The 15,953-nt window shown below is 41.1% G+C and overlaps 2 protein-coding genes across 3 annotated transcripts in view; one reads left to right on the forward strand and one right to left on the reverse strand.

Moving 5' to 3' along the window:
• The window catches only part of LOC306964044 (poly(rC)-binding protein 4-like), a 31,897-nt gene extending 21,526 nt beyond the window's left edge, over window positions 1–10,371 (forward strand). For both annotated transcript variants that reach the window (XM_079557885.1, XM_079557884.1), the window contains exons 8-14: window positions 937–1,011; window positions 2,571–2,642; window positions 4,198–4,239; window positions 4,309–4,381; window positions 4,787–4,836; window positions 7,739–7,908; window positions 9,237–10,371. In XM_079557885.1, the coding sequence (XP_079414011.1) occupies window positions 937–1,011; window positions 2,571–2,642; window positions 4,198–4,239; window positions 4,309–4,381; window positions 4,787–4,836; window positions 7,739–7,908; window positions 9,237–9,579 (825 nt within the window). In that variant the 3' untranslated portion in view covers window positions 9,580–10,371. The remainder of the gene's footprint in view (window positions 1–936; window positions 1,012–2,570; window positions 2,643–4,197; window positions 4,240–4,308; window positions 4,382–4,786; window positions 4,837–7,738; window positions 7,909–9,236) is intronic.
• A 549-nt stretch (window positions 10,372–10,920) lies between these two features.
• LOC306964042 (dedicator of cytokinesis protein 3-like) overlaps window positions 10,921–15,953 on the reverse strand; it is a 52,912-nt gene continuing 47,879 nt past the window's right edge. The window contains exons 48-54 of the mRNA XM_079557882.1: window positions 15,421–15,556; window positions 15,266–15,347; window positions 15,073–15,185; window positions 14,889–14,973; window positions 14,686–14,802; window positions 14,330–14,412; window positions 10,921–13,453 (exon numbers count right to left, since the gene is read on the reverse strand). Of these exons, the coding sequence (XP_079414008.1) occupies window positions 12,824–13,453; window positions 14,330–14,412; window positions 14,686–14,802; window positions 14,889–14,973; window positions 15,073–15,185; window positions 15,266–15,347; window positions 15,421–15,556 (1,246 nt within the window). The 3' untranslated portion in view covers window positions 10,921–12,823. The remainder of the gene's footprint in view (window positions 13,454–14,329; window positions 14,413–14,685; window positions 14,803–14,888; window positions 14,974–15,072; window positions 15,186–15,265; window positions 15,348–15,420; window positions 15,557–15,953) is intronic.

The raw sequence follows: 15,953 nt of genomic DNA on the forward strand, positions 1-15,953 counted from the left end.
AGAAATATTTGAAGATGTTGTCTCACTAATAGGCGGGTAAGCAGTGATAGCAGTAGCACATGCGAGGGAGACAAAAAAAGAACAAAAACAGTATAGAGTATTGTTGATTGTCGAACCTGTGAGTGGCTAATTGCTAACCTGATCCAGTTTCCGGGGCTTTCTTCAAAGGAATTCATTAGGATTCTGCCCCAGCGGCTCATTGCTTTTGGCTCGGCAATGTAAATTATGCAAACTTATACCAAGAATTAGCTGTGGCTCTTCTCTTTATGCATGGAAGATGGCCTAAATTTTACAACTCTTCTTATTGGTCAAATTCGACCCATTTATATTTTGGTGGGATTGTCAACACTATTCCAGAAAGTGAAAATTTGCTGTTTTTTGTGTGCATGTGTTCTTTTGTTTTTTTATTTAGTTAGGGACAGTGCATATTGATGAAGATTTAAATATGTAAATATGTCAGGTTGATAAGAAATCTGCTAATTTACATCTGCTGTCCCAAGACAGGCTGATAAGACATCAAGGTCACAAAATACATGTTGCAGCGGGATGACGTACAGAACGAGGTCCTGATTGAGTCCGGATTACAAAAAAAATGAATCATGGATGTTGTTTTCATACTAAAGAAGAACTATTAGAGGCAATAATACAAGTGTTACACATTATGTAACTTTAAATAAGGGTTGCATTTATTTTTGGCTTTTAGGGAATCTCTACAAGAAGCAATATCCTGCAACTCCAATTCCTATAAACTACAATATCAGCAAATACATCGCACCACTTCAATAATTAATAGAATAGCGAATGTTATCGGGGACAATAAGGACGGCCATTATGTAGGTTTTATTACCGGGTTAGTGCCTCATTACTTGATGCTTAAAGTCAACAGAGACAATATTGAGCAAATGTATTGATAATAATGTCGCTTCCACTTCTTAGTCTCCACCAAAAGGAGCCACCATCCCGTACCGACCGAACCCCTCACCAGCTGCCTTCCTCATCGCTGGCAACCAGGTGAGTAAAACCTGTGAGGAGATACAGCTGCCAAGTGTGTTTGTTCCTGGAGATTAAAGGTGATAATCACCCTTTAAAGTGTTGTGTAAAACTGCTTGTTGTTTAGAGAGGTCTATTAGCTTTTATTAGCAACAAATGAGATTAAACTTGTTAATCTTGTTAGATATACCCATGTTATTAATCTTCGGAGAAACCCATGTTGGAAAATAGAAGGAAAAAGAAAGACATGAGAGAGATCACCAATAAAAAAAAAAAATGTAAACACAGATATGGGAATGTTTGTCTGCGTATTGTGAACTATTGTTGAGTCAAGTAAAAAGTACAGCAGAACCACAGATTCATCTCATCAGCTATGAATCATGTTGGAAATGTCTTTTATAATTTTGTTATATATTTATATTAAAAAAGGAGATGGAAAAAGGACAGATGCCGCAATGTGGTGTCAGTAAGAGCAGTGGTTCTCAACTGATATGAGGTCAGGACCTGATAGTATAAAATACTGTATTCTATTTATATTAAATGATTGTTGAAGTCGATCGTTGAAAACTAAATAAATACAATCAAATAACAGTCATTGAGCAGACTCAGGTATCGTGTTTCTGTCCTTTTTCAGTTGATAAATATTGAAAGAAATGTATCCCGACCCACCAGTTAAAAACACCGAGCTATAGAGACAGAAGTACAAAAGTCTACTGTAATGGCTTAACTAGAGAGCTGACAGGAAAAGCCATTCAAAGCGAGACTGTGGGTTGTAACTGTTGCAACAATGCATCACAAGAGCTATGGACCTGGAGTACATGAAGAGACATGAAGAGAAGCTGCGGAGCAACTCTCCCAGACAAACTAACGAGGCGTATTTGCAGCAAAATGTCAGAGGTGATGATGCTGATAGAGAAGAAGATCAAAAATATCCCAGTACAGAGGCTATGCATGTTTGAGATACAGTATTTGCACCGTGTGAAAATGTAGTGCAGGTGAGTCATACCCTGCAGTCAAAGTCAGAGGATGCAGCTTTGAGAATGCCTTTCAGACCGGGATAAAAAGGAAATTGCAAAACATCGTATCATTACTTTCTACTGAATGATTCTAAGAACTTCAAGTCACACCACAGGAAATATTTGGTGTTCGAAGTGCAATCTTGAAAGGGATGAATTTTATTTCAATCACAGGAAATCTAAGGCACATAAGGGCCTAAAACAAAGCTTAAATGTGCCTAAATCTAAACTAAATATGGCATCAATAATTGGGTGACACAAGTAAAAAAAAATCATAAAATGCTTCACGGCAGGTGGTTTGATTCTTGGACTTGACCGGGTCTTGTTAAGGTGTTCTTTACCTGTTCTCAGAGTACTCGTCCCCTTAATATAGGCTAATCTAATCATTCTTCTGACTTAGAAACTTAACATAAAGTGACGAGCATTAGACAGGTGTTTCAGTGCCACATGTTACCCAAGAGGCAGCAATGTAGAGAATGAAGTTTCCTTCCAAACATGAGGGGAAGTCAAACTTAACTCAGGGCAAACCCACTTAATCTTCTTTTTTGGGGTCTGTGTTTGTAGATGTTTGATGCGTCAGAATACGCCCCACATCCGCTGTACTCAGTAGCACAGGGAGCTCTGGACCTCCAGCAGGTATGTGCATCCCTGAATCTCTGTAACCAGTCCAATAATAACTCCGCACACACACACACACACACACACACACACACACACACACACACACACACACACACACACACACACACACACACACACACACACACACACACACACACACACACACACACACACACACACACACACACACACACACACACACACACACACACACACACACACACACACACACACACACACACACACACACACACACACACACACACACACACACACACGCACACGCACAGGCCGGGGATTGGAAATGCCTGGGGTGGGCTGGAGAATGTGAGTGCAGAGGCTCAGAATGTCCAAATTTACACAGAGCATCAGCCTCATCTGGCACAGAGCTTAACAACAACAGCTGAAGGTAAGCCCTGTCCATTGTTCTGGTCTGGCAGATGAGCCCTGCCCTCATCATATGATACCGTTGTTCTGTTTGTGACCGGCTACAGAAATATTCCAGCTTTAGAAGCATAACTCTGAAGATGACATCAAAAGGCATATGGCACTAGCAAAACAGAATGACTTTAGTGATTATAGTGATTTTATTATCATTTAAAATTGGTTAGTTTACGCAGGCACTTACTCATTAGCTGTACAATGAACTCTCTGTGTCTATAGTCTTGATTGAATCAGGAATAATCCCGAGGTAAACCTTAATGAAGGCCTTAATATCTTACATGACTGAAACACTAAGGGTTGAATTTGAAAATTGAATTATTTGAAATGTGTACAGAATAGACATAAGGACCAAAGATCACATTAGTGTTGCTAATTTTATCTTATTGGTACTTGGTTGGTTCCTTTAGAAGGTCTAATGTGCAGTACTGAAGCACACGTGCATATTGACTGGACTAGAGCTGATTTGTGAGAGTGGTGGGATGGTAACTGTAGACAGGCGGCTGGCGTCAGGAGGAATCCCGTTAAGCTAAGAGCTGTCTGCCCCAGAGCTGCCCAACAGGGGAAGGGCTGGCCTGGTCAACAGCCTGCAATAACAAATAAAGCGAGGTGGAGACATGAAAAGCCATTATGAACAATAACAGATGCACAAATTATAAGGGAAATTAAAATATTTTATTTTTGGTTTCCTTTTGAAACCGTACACTTACACAAACTGTATTGACCCACAAGGAACTGTTTAAGTTTGGTCATAGAAGCTCAATAATAAAATGAATACAGAAATAATCAGAATATTATTTTTTTTAAATCTACTAAACAAAAAATGTTGTGACACTTTCTTTGTGTGAGTCCATCACAAACCAGACTTCATTCAAGCTTGGGACTAGTTTAGCTACAAACTAGGTTATATAGTTTTTATAGTTATATATATTATATATTACTGTTTGGCATGTAAATGAACTTACTTGTGTTTATCAATCAACATACATGATGGAACACTGTGTCTCCAAATCTAATGAACTAGGCTGTTTATTGACGCAGCCACTTTCATTATTAGCCTATACAGATTTATGGTTGCTGCGAGTGTTTTATTACTGTAATTTCCTTAATGCAGCCCACTCTCTTTCAGGCGTACACTTTGCAGAATCACTATGGGATCCCTCAGTCCGAGGTAGGACCAGAGCCTCTCTCAATGTTTAGTGCTATGGGCTTTTTCCTGATGTTTTACTGTGCTTCACAGCTGGCCAAATTACACCAACTGTCACTGCAGCAGGGCCTCAGTCCAGCCTCCCAGGCCTCCACCATTTTACCTGGTATGTACTGAAGTCTGTGCACACAAGTGTGCCATGCACACAGCCACAGACTCTGTTGACCATAAGAAATATATAGTGACAGAAAATTCCATAACCATGTATCATGTGATTGTGATATCATAGTAATTTGAAAACTAAAATGAAACTGCAGTGTAGTGTAACCTGCCTTAGGACTGTCCCTTGGGCGGGAGAAGCTCCTGTGTAGAGAGAGATTTCAGCTCTTTTGTATTACCGAGAGAAAACTATTGTATGAAATGATTATCTTACCTGAAACTTTAAGACCAAGAAAAGTCCTTGTATTACATCACTTTATTTCAATGGAAATGGTGGTTTCACTACATATTTCTCCCAAAAGTCATTTTGACAGAAGTAAAATGTTTTTGATCATTTTTTGTTTTACTTCAGGATTGGACTCAAACTCTCAGACATCTCAAGAGTTTCTCATTCCCAATGATGTAAGTAGACACACTAATACAGTAAATACACCCACGACTCTAGTCACACTGCTCTGTAGCGCCAGTATCAGTTAAGAGGGTGTCTCAGTAATGATCGTGACAATATTAGATGATTTTAGAGGTAAAGATCCTTCAGTAAAGTTGTGTCGACTGCTGTAATGTCTTAAACTGAGTCCCATGAGTACAGAGTAAATCCTCTCATGTTTCTGACCTACTTAGAGCTGTCTGCTGTCAAAACAGCCAATACCAAAACACTCTGATCCTTTTCCTCTCCGCTCTGATGTGATGTTTCCTCAATCTGAGCCTCACAGCAGCTCATTTTACACAACACGCTTCTGACATCTTGCCTTTTCAAAATGCATACAGTGTGCAGGCCTCATAGGATTTTTATAAGATATAGAAAATAATCTTAGATGCACTTCTGGGTATTCGATTCAGTGGCTTACTGGAAGTTGGATTCATTTCATAATATATTCAGCTTTAATAGAATGGTCTTAATCTGATAAATTCACTTGCCGTCTCGGCCTTGTTACTCTGTGTGCTGCATATATGATGTATGATCTGGCACTGGCCTGCAGTAGCATATCTCACATGCCTCAAGTCTTTTGTCCAAGTACAGTCTCAGACACAAATAGACACATGTACACAAGCACGGGCCTGCTCACAGCTACACACTGCCCAGTGGCACAATGCTTGAGAGGAATGGGCAGTGCAGCCGTAGTGACAGGGACAGCTGTAGCTCGCACCATTGTTCCAGAAGAGAGCACTTAGCCCTGAGCCCAGACCCCAGCCCCTCAGGCCTCACTCCGACACTGACTGCACAGCCTGGGCCAGGCACACATGCATCCAGAAACTGCTTACTCCAGTCACTATACTCTGAACAGAGAGGATTTAGCCAGAAGAAAAATGTCTGCCTCCTCACCATCTCATCCCTCTTCCTGTGTCCTTCTAAAGCACTGCCTCAGCAGGAACTCCACATATAGGCCACTTATGTTTGAAATTCAGAGCTGCTCAGCACTACTTTTACTAGAAAACACATTAACACTCCAGTCTCTTGGTTATTCCTGTATGTGTATAGCAGGATATCAGGATAAATGCATGTTTACAAATAATTGAATTTACACACTGTTTACATTGCAAATAGGTAAAACCAATAATTTATGTGTGGAAATGTCTGATCATCTTTAGTACATAAATATGTTTATTTGTACATCAAAACCCACGGCCAAAGTCCAGATGATTGAAGAATGATAATACCTCAGGATTGTTTAAATCATAATCTTCTCCCAATAATTGAGATACTTCACGCAGCCATTGTTTCCAAATAGAAACATTGTTCACATGAGACTGGTGTCTGAGGTCATCCCCGCAGACGGGGCCGACTGGTGATAGCCGCTGTGGAAGTCCAGAGCAAAGACAGATACTGTATGTGTGATCTCAGGTCTGTGCTGCTATTGTCTGTGGAGTTACTGCTGGCTCTGCTCCTGTATCAACTGCACTGATAATAATAGCCCGGAGCAGCAGGTCTCTTACTGTGACAAATCAGAGCCGGTCTCCAAAAGAAGCCTGAGCTGGGGACAGGAATGTGGGCAGGAGCAGTTTGTGTTAGCATGTTGTGTGTTGGCCCCATGCGTCATGGCTCAGAGCTGCCACACAAGCTGCGCTACTTCATCACTGTCGCCGGCTGCAGTCAGATAGTGTAACCTCTCTGGCTGTCTGATAGTATAACCATGGCACCTCCAGCCCTGTTAAAGATTCTCTGTCACCAGCTCGAGCCTAGGTCGCCCAATGAAAAGAAAGCATTTGTGATAATGTTTTTAAATGCCCCAGACTGGAGCCAGAAGCCCTGTTGGGGAGGCTGGGGCTGGTTGTCCCACGGGCTGGTTGTCTCAGTGCTTTTTGCAGCCACACTAGGGGGCACTGTGACTTGATATTGTTACTGAACATGGAGTTAAAATCCTTTATTCACTCAAAATAAATACATTGAAATAAGGACATGAGGAGAATGAGGAAATAAAGTCCAATAAATCTAAACTAGATTATTTTGCATGTATGTGTATAACAATGGCAGCTCTGCAGCTGTGTTTAAAGTCCTCTGTCAACAGTTTGAGTCCAGGTCGCAAAATGAAAACAAAGCATCTGAGATAATGTGTTTTAAATGCACCACATTGGAGCCCTGTGCATTACGTGCGGGTTATTTTCCCATTATGATTTCCATTAGAGACGACCGCTTGCTGCGCGTGTGTTTGGGAAGTGATTTGTTTGGGAAGTCATCACGGCTCTCAGAAATCGATACCCTCTTAGCTGTTCAGATAAATGAAGGCAAATGCTCTGGTCTGTTTCGCCGGTGTTCACACAGACCAATTAGTGGAGTCAGGAAGAGCAGCTGACATGATTTATGACTGAGACAAACAATGCAATATTCAAAGAGCCCTGTCTTCTGCTCCCAGTCGCTTCACTTCCATCAACACTATCCAGCCCGATTAACACAAATGATCTATCCCTGCGACTCTGTTGATCTGATTCCTTGTGGTGTTGGGAGAGTCTTGGTCATAACTACTGAAAGCCTTGAGGAATATTACGAGCCTCTTCAATTACCATTTCTACATTTGTTTAAGTTTAAATCTTACAAGCACATTTGTTCAGTTTTGTCTGGTTTTAATGTAGTTCATTCAATGGCTTAATCCTGGTTCATGGCTTGGGTTCGTATTGACTCCTGGATCCGTTTTTTCATAGCACTGGATTAGCACTGGTTTAGTCTTATTTAGTACAGGTTTAGTCCTGGTGTAGTCCTGTATTAGACTAGTACAGGTTTAGTTCTCTCTCAGTCCTCCTGACCTTGTTTGCTTTGTGTCAAACTTCCTTCAAACCAAACCTACTGCTCTTATGTATTCTCTCACAGCTGATCGGCTCCATCATTGGCCGACAGGGGACTAAAATCAACGAGATCCGTCAGGTTTCTGGGGCACAAATCAAGATCGGGAGCCAGCTGGAGGGGACCACTGACCGCCACGTTACTATCACCGGCACCCCAGTCAGCATCAACCTGGCCCAGTACCTTATCACCTCCTGGTGAGACTAACCGCTGTCTACAGCCAGTAACAAATAGTTAAACGTTTTTGGTTTAGTCCCAGTTAAGAATGGGTGCTTTGGTTAATACCTTGTAACAAACTACATTTTAGATAAACCATAATAAAACCTGCGTCTAGTTATGTCTTATAATAGAACCAGGTGCCTTCTTTTGCTCAGTGGCTCTTACTGCCAAGATAATGAAAGCCAGGGACAGCCAGAAGGAAATGTATTGTATTAAAAGTGCTACTAGTAATTGGTCGCAAAGGGACAAAATTCTTGTAATACATAATAGGTAGATATCAGACCATTAATTTGAACAAGTTGAATACTTAAAGGAATAGGCCACCGTTTTTACATACTGAGATATGTTCTTACCTTAGCTTTGACGAGTTCTTTAGGACCTGTCTGGTCTTCCCCCGTGCCTTCAATCACGTAAACACAGCGCAGACGGCGTTAGCATTTAGCCTCTCCCTCTCTCCACTATAGCTCCAAAACAGGTCAAGATAGAAGCTACCAAGCTCTTCCATGTTTTCCCTATTTAAATATGGTTACGTGAAGTGTTACACTACAAAGTATAATTACACAAAATTAAACAATGTGGATTTTCTAAGCGGATAAAAGGGGGAACTATATTGTAAGGCGTAATAATACCAGGAGTAGTTCGAAATCCGCGCAGTAATCTTCACTTTACTGTGCGGATGCCAAATTACTCCATACTCCATACTCTATTCCAACGTTTTTTTTTGTTTTTTTTATGGTTTCTGGTAGGTTTTCATTGCTAATAGATCTGTCTCCATGGTTACACATACATTCCATCCCAAAAAAAACTACCAGAAACCCTAGAAAAAACTGAAATAAAATTGGTCCTGAGCGTCATAGAGGCCACCGGGATGGGAAGCAAAGGCACCAAGCTAAACACCCGTACAGCCACTGGGTCACTGAAAGGTCAAATAGACATTTCTTTTTTGCCAGTTGCGTAATGCACCTTTAAACATGAAAGCTCAAACCACAATTATTTTGTCCATGTTCAATCTCAAATTAAAGGATGAAAAACAAGGTCAGAAGTCAAGAGCATGCTTTATAGGCTATAGATTCTAATGTCTATGATGAAAACATTTAAATGATAGAAATGATAGCAATATTTTTTTATGTGAAAATAATTTAAAAATCAATATTGTTTACATAATGAGACAACTACAATCCAAAAAATGATTTAAAAAAAAACAAAAAACAATATTGAAATAGAGTATTATTTGTGCTTTGTTTCTACTGCATCTTATTAACATCGTTCACTTACTGTACCCCCTTCCCGATCCGCTCTTCCACAGTTTAGAGACAGCCAAGTCCACAGCCCAGGCCACCAATATGTCCACTCCAGTCGACCTCAACATGCCCTTCGCTCAGCCCACCTCTCCAGCCACCTCCCCTTCCCCCTCTCTGGCCACAATGGGTGCGCTCACGTCTGCCCATGTCCTGGGTGCTCCCTACGGTGCTGCTATCCCCCTGTCCGGTCTGCTCGGGGTCAAATCTTTCCCGTTTCTGACTGTATCCAACCAGGCTCCAAGTGTGACTGTGACGGCTGCACCCTCCACGATCGCTGCGTACACAACCAAGATCTCCACAGCCAACTGTATCAAGAAGCCAGAGAGGCAGAAGTTTGCTCCTTATTGAATTGCAAGGAGAACTCATCCAACCATATAGCCATAGCCGCTGGCACAGACTATTTTGACTTTTAATTACAAAGAAGAGACCAACTGAGTCAAATATTTATGAATTTTAAGTACTTTGGAGCGTCCAACAACAGGTGTACTTGTTACTGTTAAAACTTGTTCATTTACCCTATAGGAAAACCACAACTATCTTGTTTTCCTATGCCAGTTACTCTCTCTGATGCACCATTTACATTTAGGCTTGGGAGACTACAGTATATGTTGACTAAAAAATGTCTGAAGCTTCACAAAATTGTTGTTGGACTTTCACACGGTCAAATCCTCTTTCTGAGGCAGTGACCACGGTTAGAAGTCAGACTTTTGGTCACTGTCCGTCTTGGTTTTCCCCTAAATCAGCCTCCTGGTGTTCAGTGATTGGCATTATTTGTGTATAATGCCGTCACTCATCCAGGCTTGGGACTGGCTTATGGCTGGATATCACATTATCATTATACAGATCACTAAAATGCATTTGGGAACTGTTTGTCTGTCTAAAAGCACTGGTCATCTGCACTGATTCTTCATGTTAAACGTATATAAACTGCTCCAATGTACAATGCTTTTGTACAGCATTGTGTTTGCCTGATGAGGTTTATAAATGTTTAAATGTCTTTGAGATTTTGTTTTTTTAAACAATTTGAGCAATGATAATGTACATGACTGTTTCTGCGTTCGATTCACTGTTAAGTTTTATTTTAAATGTTAATGCTAATTTTTAAATTGTTTCATTTATTAAACAATTTTGTTTCTTGAACACTTCGGACTACACTTTTCATGTGGGATAGCCACGGCTCTGGTAATTATAGCACAATAGTTTAACAAATCATTTTTAAAGGATTGATTTGTTATATTTCAGCCCCAGTAAACCCCCATCTGAACCAAGCACATTTTCTCCAGTGTGGCTTTACCCAAATCTAAAAACATCAAAATAGTGACAAAAACGACAAGAAAACACGGATGAAAAGGCAACAGGAGAGCATCAAAATGAACCAATGAAAGTGCGATGAAAAACCCACAAAATAACAAAAAACTGACATAAACTGAAAAATTAAATGACAAAAACTCAACAAAAAAGGGATGAATGTGCAAAAAAAAAGTGGCAAAAATTAGATGGAAAAAGAACGTGAAAAAGGGACAACAAAGCGAGGAAAAAGATCCATTTAGATTTTGTAGGTCTTAGCTTTCAAATGAGGCCTTACTATCTTTAATAATATCGATGCTTCATTCATTTCAGTGGCAAAGGGCGCCCTCTGCTGAGCAACTAGAGGACTGCTCTGACAACATTTCAGCCATAACAACCAGACATTGTGCTGATAAAAGATTGTCTTTAATGTTTGGTATTGTTGATGAGTTCCATACCACAGCAGTTATGGAAGTAGGAAAACCACTATTACAACCAAGCACTGTTTGATCATGCTAACACCATATGTACAGGAAAGCACATTGAAAAGTGTATAAAGTATTTCTATGAGTAGGTGGAGACAGCCACAGCCGGATGGATTTGTCCTTTTTCCAAACACCAATTATAGATATTTATCAATTACATTAATCTCTGGAGTACATGTATATACACAAAACAACAATAAACGCTTTTGGGCATTGGCAATAATTCTCAAAAATATTTCACAATACTGCAATATGTACAATAACAGATTTACAAAAATTCTACTGTACCTATATTGTGAGTATCTCTTCACCCATCGGCAATCCTACAAATACTCATAAATACTCACGATTCTATAAACTCTATCCTCATTCCCTTTCGAAGTACAGCGGCCTATGCGGTACCCCTCCTCTCTGTAAGATATGTCACGCACCGATGACCCTACATACAAAAATAGATGTTGTCTAGTCAGCTGACAACTCGATGTACAGTAACACAAAGCATCCACCTGCAGGAAAAAACAACAGTAAAATATTAGCTATATCCTTCCAGCTTGTTCTGTATCGTTTAACACACCACTGCTCTTCCATTTCAATAAAGTAAAACCATGCACTCACTCTGGGCTTTTGCTAACACATAATTAGTTTCCATATAAACAAAAATCGCTGCAGGCAGGAGAAGTATCAGCGCAACAAATAAAACAACAATCTGTAACCAAAGCCGAACAAAACCATACAGAAATATAACTAGGTAGATTTTGTCCTCCATTGAGCACATAAGAAGTAGTGTCGCTGAATGTCCAGGTGAGAGGTGAAACTGCGTTGAGTGCACTTAAGGCAGGTAGTAGGCATGTCTGACAGCGGCCCGAGCCTGTCCAGGTTTAGCCCTCACTGTTTCACAGCCGAGAGGAGAGATGGAGGAAGCAGAAACAGATGTGGTGGTAGTGTCCCGCAGGCGGTAAAGGTTTAATCCTCATGTGAGATCTGTCTTTAGTCCAGTCTGTAACAATCATCAGTCCACTCCCTCCGCCCATCATTTTATCAATGTCAATCTTCTGTCTCACAAAAGGAACAAATAGACACTTCTACAGAGACTTAAAGCACTTGAACAAAAACCAGTTTTGCATCTTGTGCAATATAAATAGAACATCTCATCTAAATACATTCACATTGTGTCCATATCCTCTGTATGGATCAATATTCACCAGCGACCGAAGTGTCCCAGGACCTGCAGGTTATGAAGCTGGCAACATCAGAGTGCACCATTGATATGACTCACTATTAAGGAGCACTTAACAGTGTTTTAAAAAACATTATGGAGACACGCTTTTGAAAACACTACAATGTAGCAAATTTATCAAAATAAGGATTTCGTATATTGTAAATGTAGCTTCAAGCACAAGTCACTGGACAGTAAAAAGAGCCTTCTGTGTTGCACTGTGTTGTGAAAATGACAAAGCCAAATGAAGAGCGTTCACACTTCACAGCTGCACCGACAATCGTGAGTATGGTCATATTGTCATCATTCACAAAACTGTGGAGTTTTATCTCAATGGGAAAACATGCTCACAAACTAGTTGTACAGTTGTGTACAATCATGTTCAAGTCTGAACAGTCAGTGTCTTCAGCAACACATAACTCACTAAAGCAGAAACAGTTGTTGCTCCAACAATTATTTAAAGCTGTTTCTTTCCTTCATCTGCAGCAACACGTTACACAGTTGACAACAGGTCAAACATTTGATGCATTTGTCTTGTTCTGATGCTTGTGCTGATGCAGATAAAGAAATAAAACAAAATGAGTTTTATATTTGTGAGGCCCCATCACTGTGTCTCCTCGTGCTCCTCACTGATGCACGTCTCCCACGCATGTTTGACCCCATCATCCCTGTGGCCGTGGGGTGAGTGGAAGATTCGTCGGGGTAGCGGGATAGGCTGAGGGGCAAGCTCCTCCTCCGGGATGCACCCCTCTCTCAGGTAAGGTTTGGGTGGGACAGATGGAGGAGGCTGGGGTCTGCGGTAGGAGATGTGATGTGGTCCATGGGGCATAGGGTGGTGCTGCACGGGTGGCTGTCCATGTGAGTGCCCCGTGTCCAGTCCCATGTGGGAATGGGCGTGTGGGTGAGCGTGAGGATGCTGATGAGTGTGCTGGTGGGGCGTGGGGCTCCGGTAGTGGAAGGGCCGCACTGGGTCCACAGGGTCCAGCTCTGATCCTCCATAGTGTATGTGGAGGTATGGGGAGGACATGTACTCATCTGGGGGCGACCACAGGTGACTGGGCAGGGGCTCCAGCGCATCATTTCTGATGGGACCAGGCTCCGGATATTGGCCCCCAAAGTTACTCTCACTTAGGGAGGACACACCGCTGCTCGCACTGCCCGATAAGGTGGAGTTACTCCCCCCTAGTGCCGACTGAGGGCTAGTGGGTGAACCGGGAATTGGGTGGAGGGGAGACTGGAATAAAGGGAGAGAGAATGTTTTAATAAAGAAACAAGTAAATGCTGGTAATACATGCTGTGAACAGTTATATGCGGGTTGTTTAAGCCCACTTATTGCTATGAACCCTACTGGTAAATGTAGTTTGCATGATATTTCTGGAACAGTCATTTTCCTGACAGCCAAATTAAATAGCACTGTTGTCCGGATGTATGGAGGATGTCTTTGTCTTATGAGTGGAAGCTTTCATTCAGGGGGAAGACAGAACAATTATAGTGTCAGACAAAAATAACTATGCTAGTGTTTTATGAAACATGTATCAATCAATCATCGATCTGTTTTAACAAAGGAGGCGTGAAGGAAAAGAAATGCAGAAGCAACCTATACTGTGACAATCACATGTGTAGTAAAGCCTTTTACTTTCAGCAGCGTCATTGTGTTGTAGTATTGCATTATATACTGTGTTAAATCGAATACAACAAGTAAAGAATGTGCTTTATTAAAGAGGACATATCGTGCATAATTAATCCTTACCAACATTATATTGGGTTCCCCAGGATTTATATTTTACTCTTTATAGTGTAATATAAAGACAGGACAGTGACCTTCACAGAAGCGACAGTTTTGTGTTTTACCCATGAAACAATAAAACCCAGGAAGTACAGATCAGAGCATTTCATTAGGAGAAAAAGAAACAACCAGGCCAGGACTACTGAATGAAGTGAAATACTGCTCCAGGAATGTTTTTACAAGGCTGAATTAAGTTGTTTTTGCTTGATACGTCTCCTTTAACATTGAGGCAGGGCATCAGAAACACAGCGCTGGCAAAGCATGCTGACATGAAGGTGCTAAGCAAAGGGCATTGTGGTGATCAAAGATTTATGGAGGTGGTACCTTTCTGAGCGAGCGCACAGGCAGAGCAGTGGGCGGCTCGGGGCTCTGGTGGTGAAACGCATCACAGTGCATCAGGAAGTGTCCTAAAACAGAGTAAAATGGATTTTGTCAAAAAGAACAGTGGTCACCATATCTATTACTTTGGGCACCATCCCATTTATTCTTAACTATGTTTAGGGACTGAGCTAAAGTACCTTCTGAAGAGCAGTGACCCAATACTCAATCAGCAATTCAGTCTTAAGGATAACTATGTAAATAAACCAAGGATAAACATATGGAGCACTGAACAATGACAAAATCAGCATTTAAAGCATTCGACTCTAACTAAATGAGTATAAAAAATGAACTAAATGCACCTTGTGGGAAGGATCTAGGTGGGACCGCGGGCATTATGGACCCTACAGTTGAAGGGGGCATGTATGACTCTCTATTGTCTCCGTCCAAAGTCCAGCTGTTCTGTGTATTTGTAAAGACTTAACAAGAAAGGTTCATCAGTCAGCATCTCTCTTACGTACAGGTATCTGGTAACAGTTACAGTTTTAATTTCATTTGGACTTACCTTTCTCTTGCAGGTTCATATGAGGGTCGGCGCACGGCTTACAGGGGCTGACTTGCTGAATTAAGGCACGCTGCATGTGGTTGTTCTACAAAAATAACCACATCATTAGCTGATTATATACTGAGGAGCATTTTGAATACAGTGTGCCTAGCATACAATTATAATGTTCCAGTCTAATTGATACCTGTCCGTTCTCAGCCATGTTGTAGTACATGTTGTTCGCCCTCTCACGGTGAGACGGCAGCAGCATCATCACTTCACGATTGTGTTTGGCTTTGTCCGGCAGAGATGGAGATCCTACACACAAAATCAGAAAGTGAATTAATCTTCAATAAAAAAAAAGTTGCAATAAAGTATTTTTTTGTTTGGCTGTTTACCTCTGGCACTGGAAGGCGCAGAGTTAATAATCTGGGAAGAGTTGGAGCGAATTGAGCTCAGACTTGAGGAGGAAGGGCTTGGCTAAAAAGAGAATGCACATAAATTCAGCCTACAGGAAACTGTATATTGTGGTAAAGCAGAATTTGAAAAATACCTGCATGTGCATGGCCTCTTCGGGGTGCTCCCCCATCAGGCCGTCCGTCATGATGACGAGGTTTCCTGCCTCACTGGACGTGTGGGAGGACAGCGAGGAGGAGGAGTGGCGGATCGAGCCCTGGAGATTCAAAGGGCTGCAACACCAAATAATATTATTTTCATGAAAGCATTCAGCTGACAGACTACTTAGTAATATATTGTAAACCATATGTCAAATTTTGATTGTTTGTTTGGTCAAGATCATGTGGTTGGAAGATACTTTGGCATTAAATCATCATTAAAATGTTTGATATCATTTGTTTGGTGTGATGGTAACGTGGCTCAATGAACAGAGCATTGATTTTACCAGTTTGTGTCCAAATCCTGGTCAGTTATATTGGTCATGTGCAGTGATAGTATTGTGTTAAATACAGTATGACCATTGTGAGATAGGGCCATTGCTGTTGTTGTCCTATCATATTTTACATTTATTTCATTTAACTTTTTATTATTTATTAATTTGAATATTCTTTATGCCTGCCCTTATAGTCC

Source organism: Gobius niger (assembly GCF_951799975.1).
Source record: "Gobius niger genome assembly, chromosome: 6".
Taxonomy (NCBI): domain Eukaryota; kingdom Metazoa; phylum Chordata; class Actinopteri; order Gobiiformes; family Gobiidae; genus Gobius; species Gobius niger.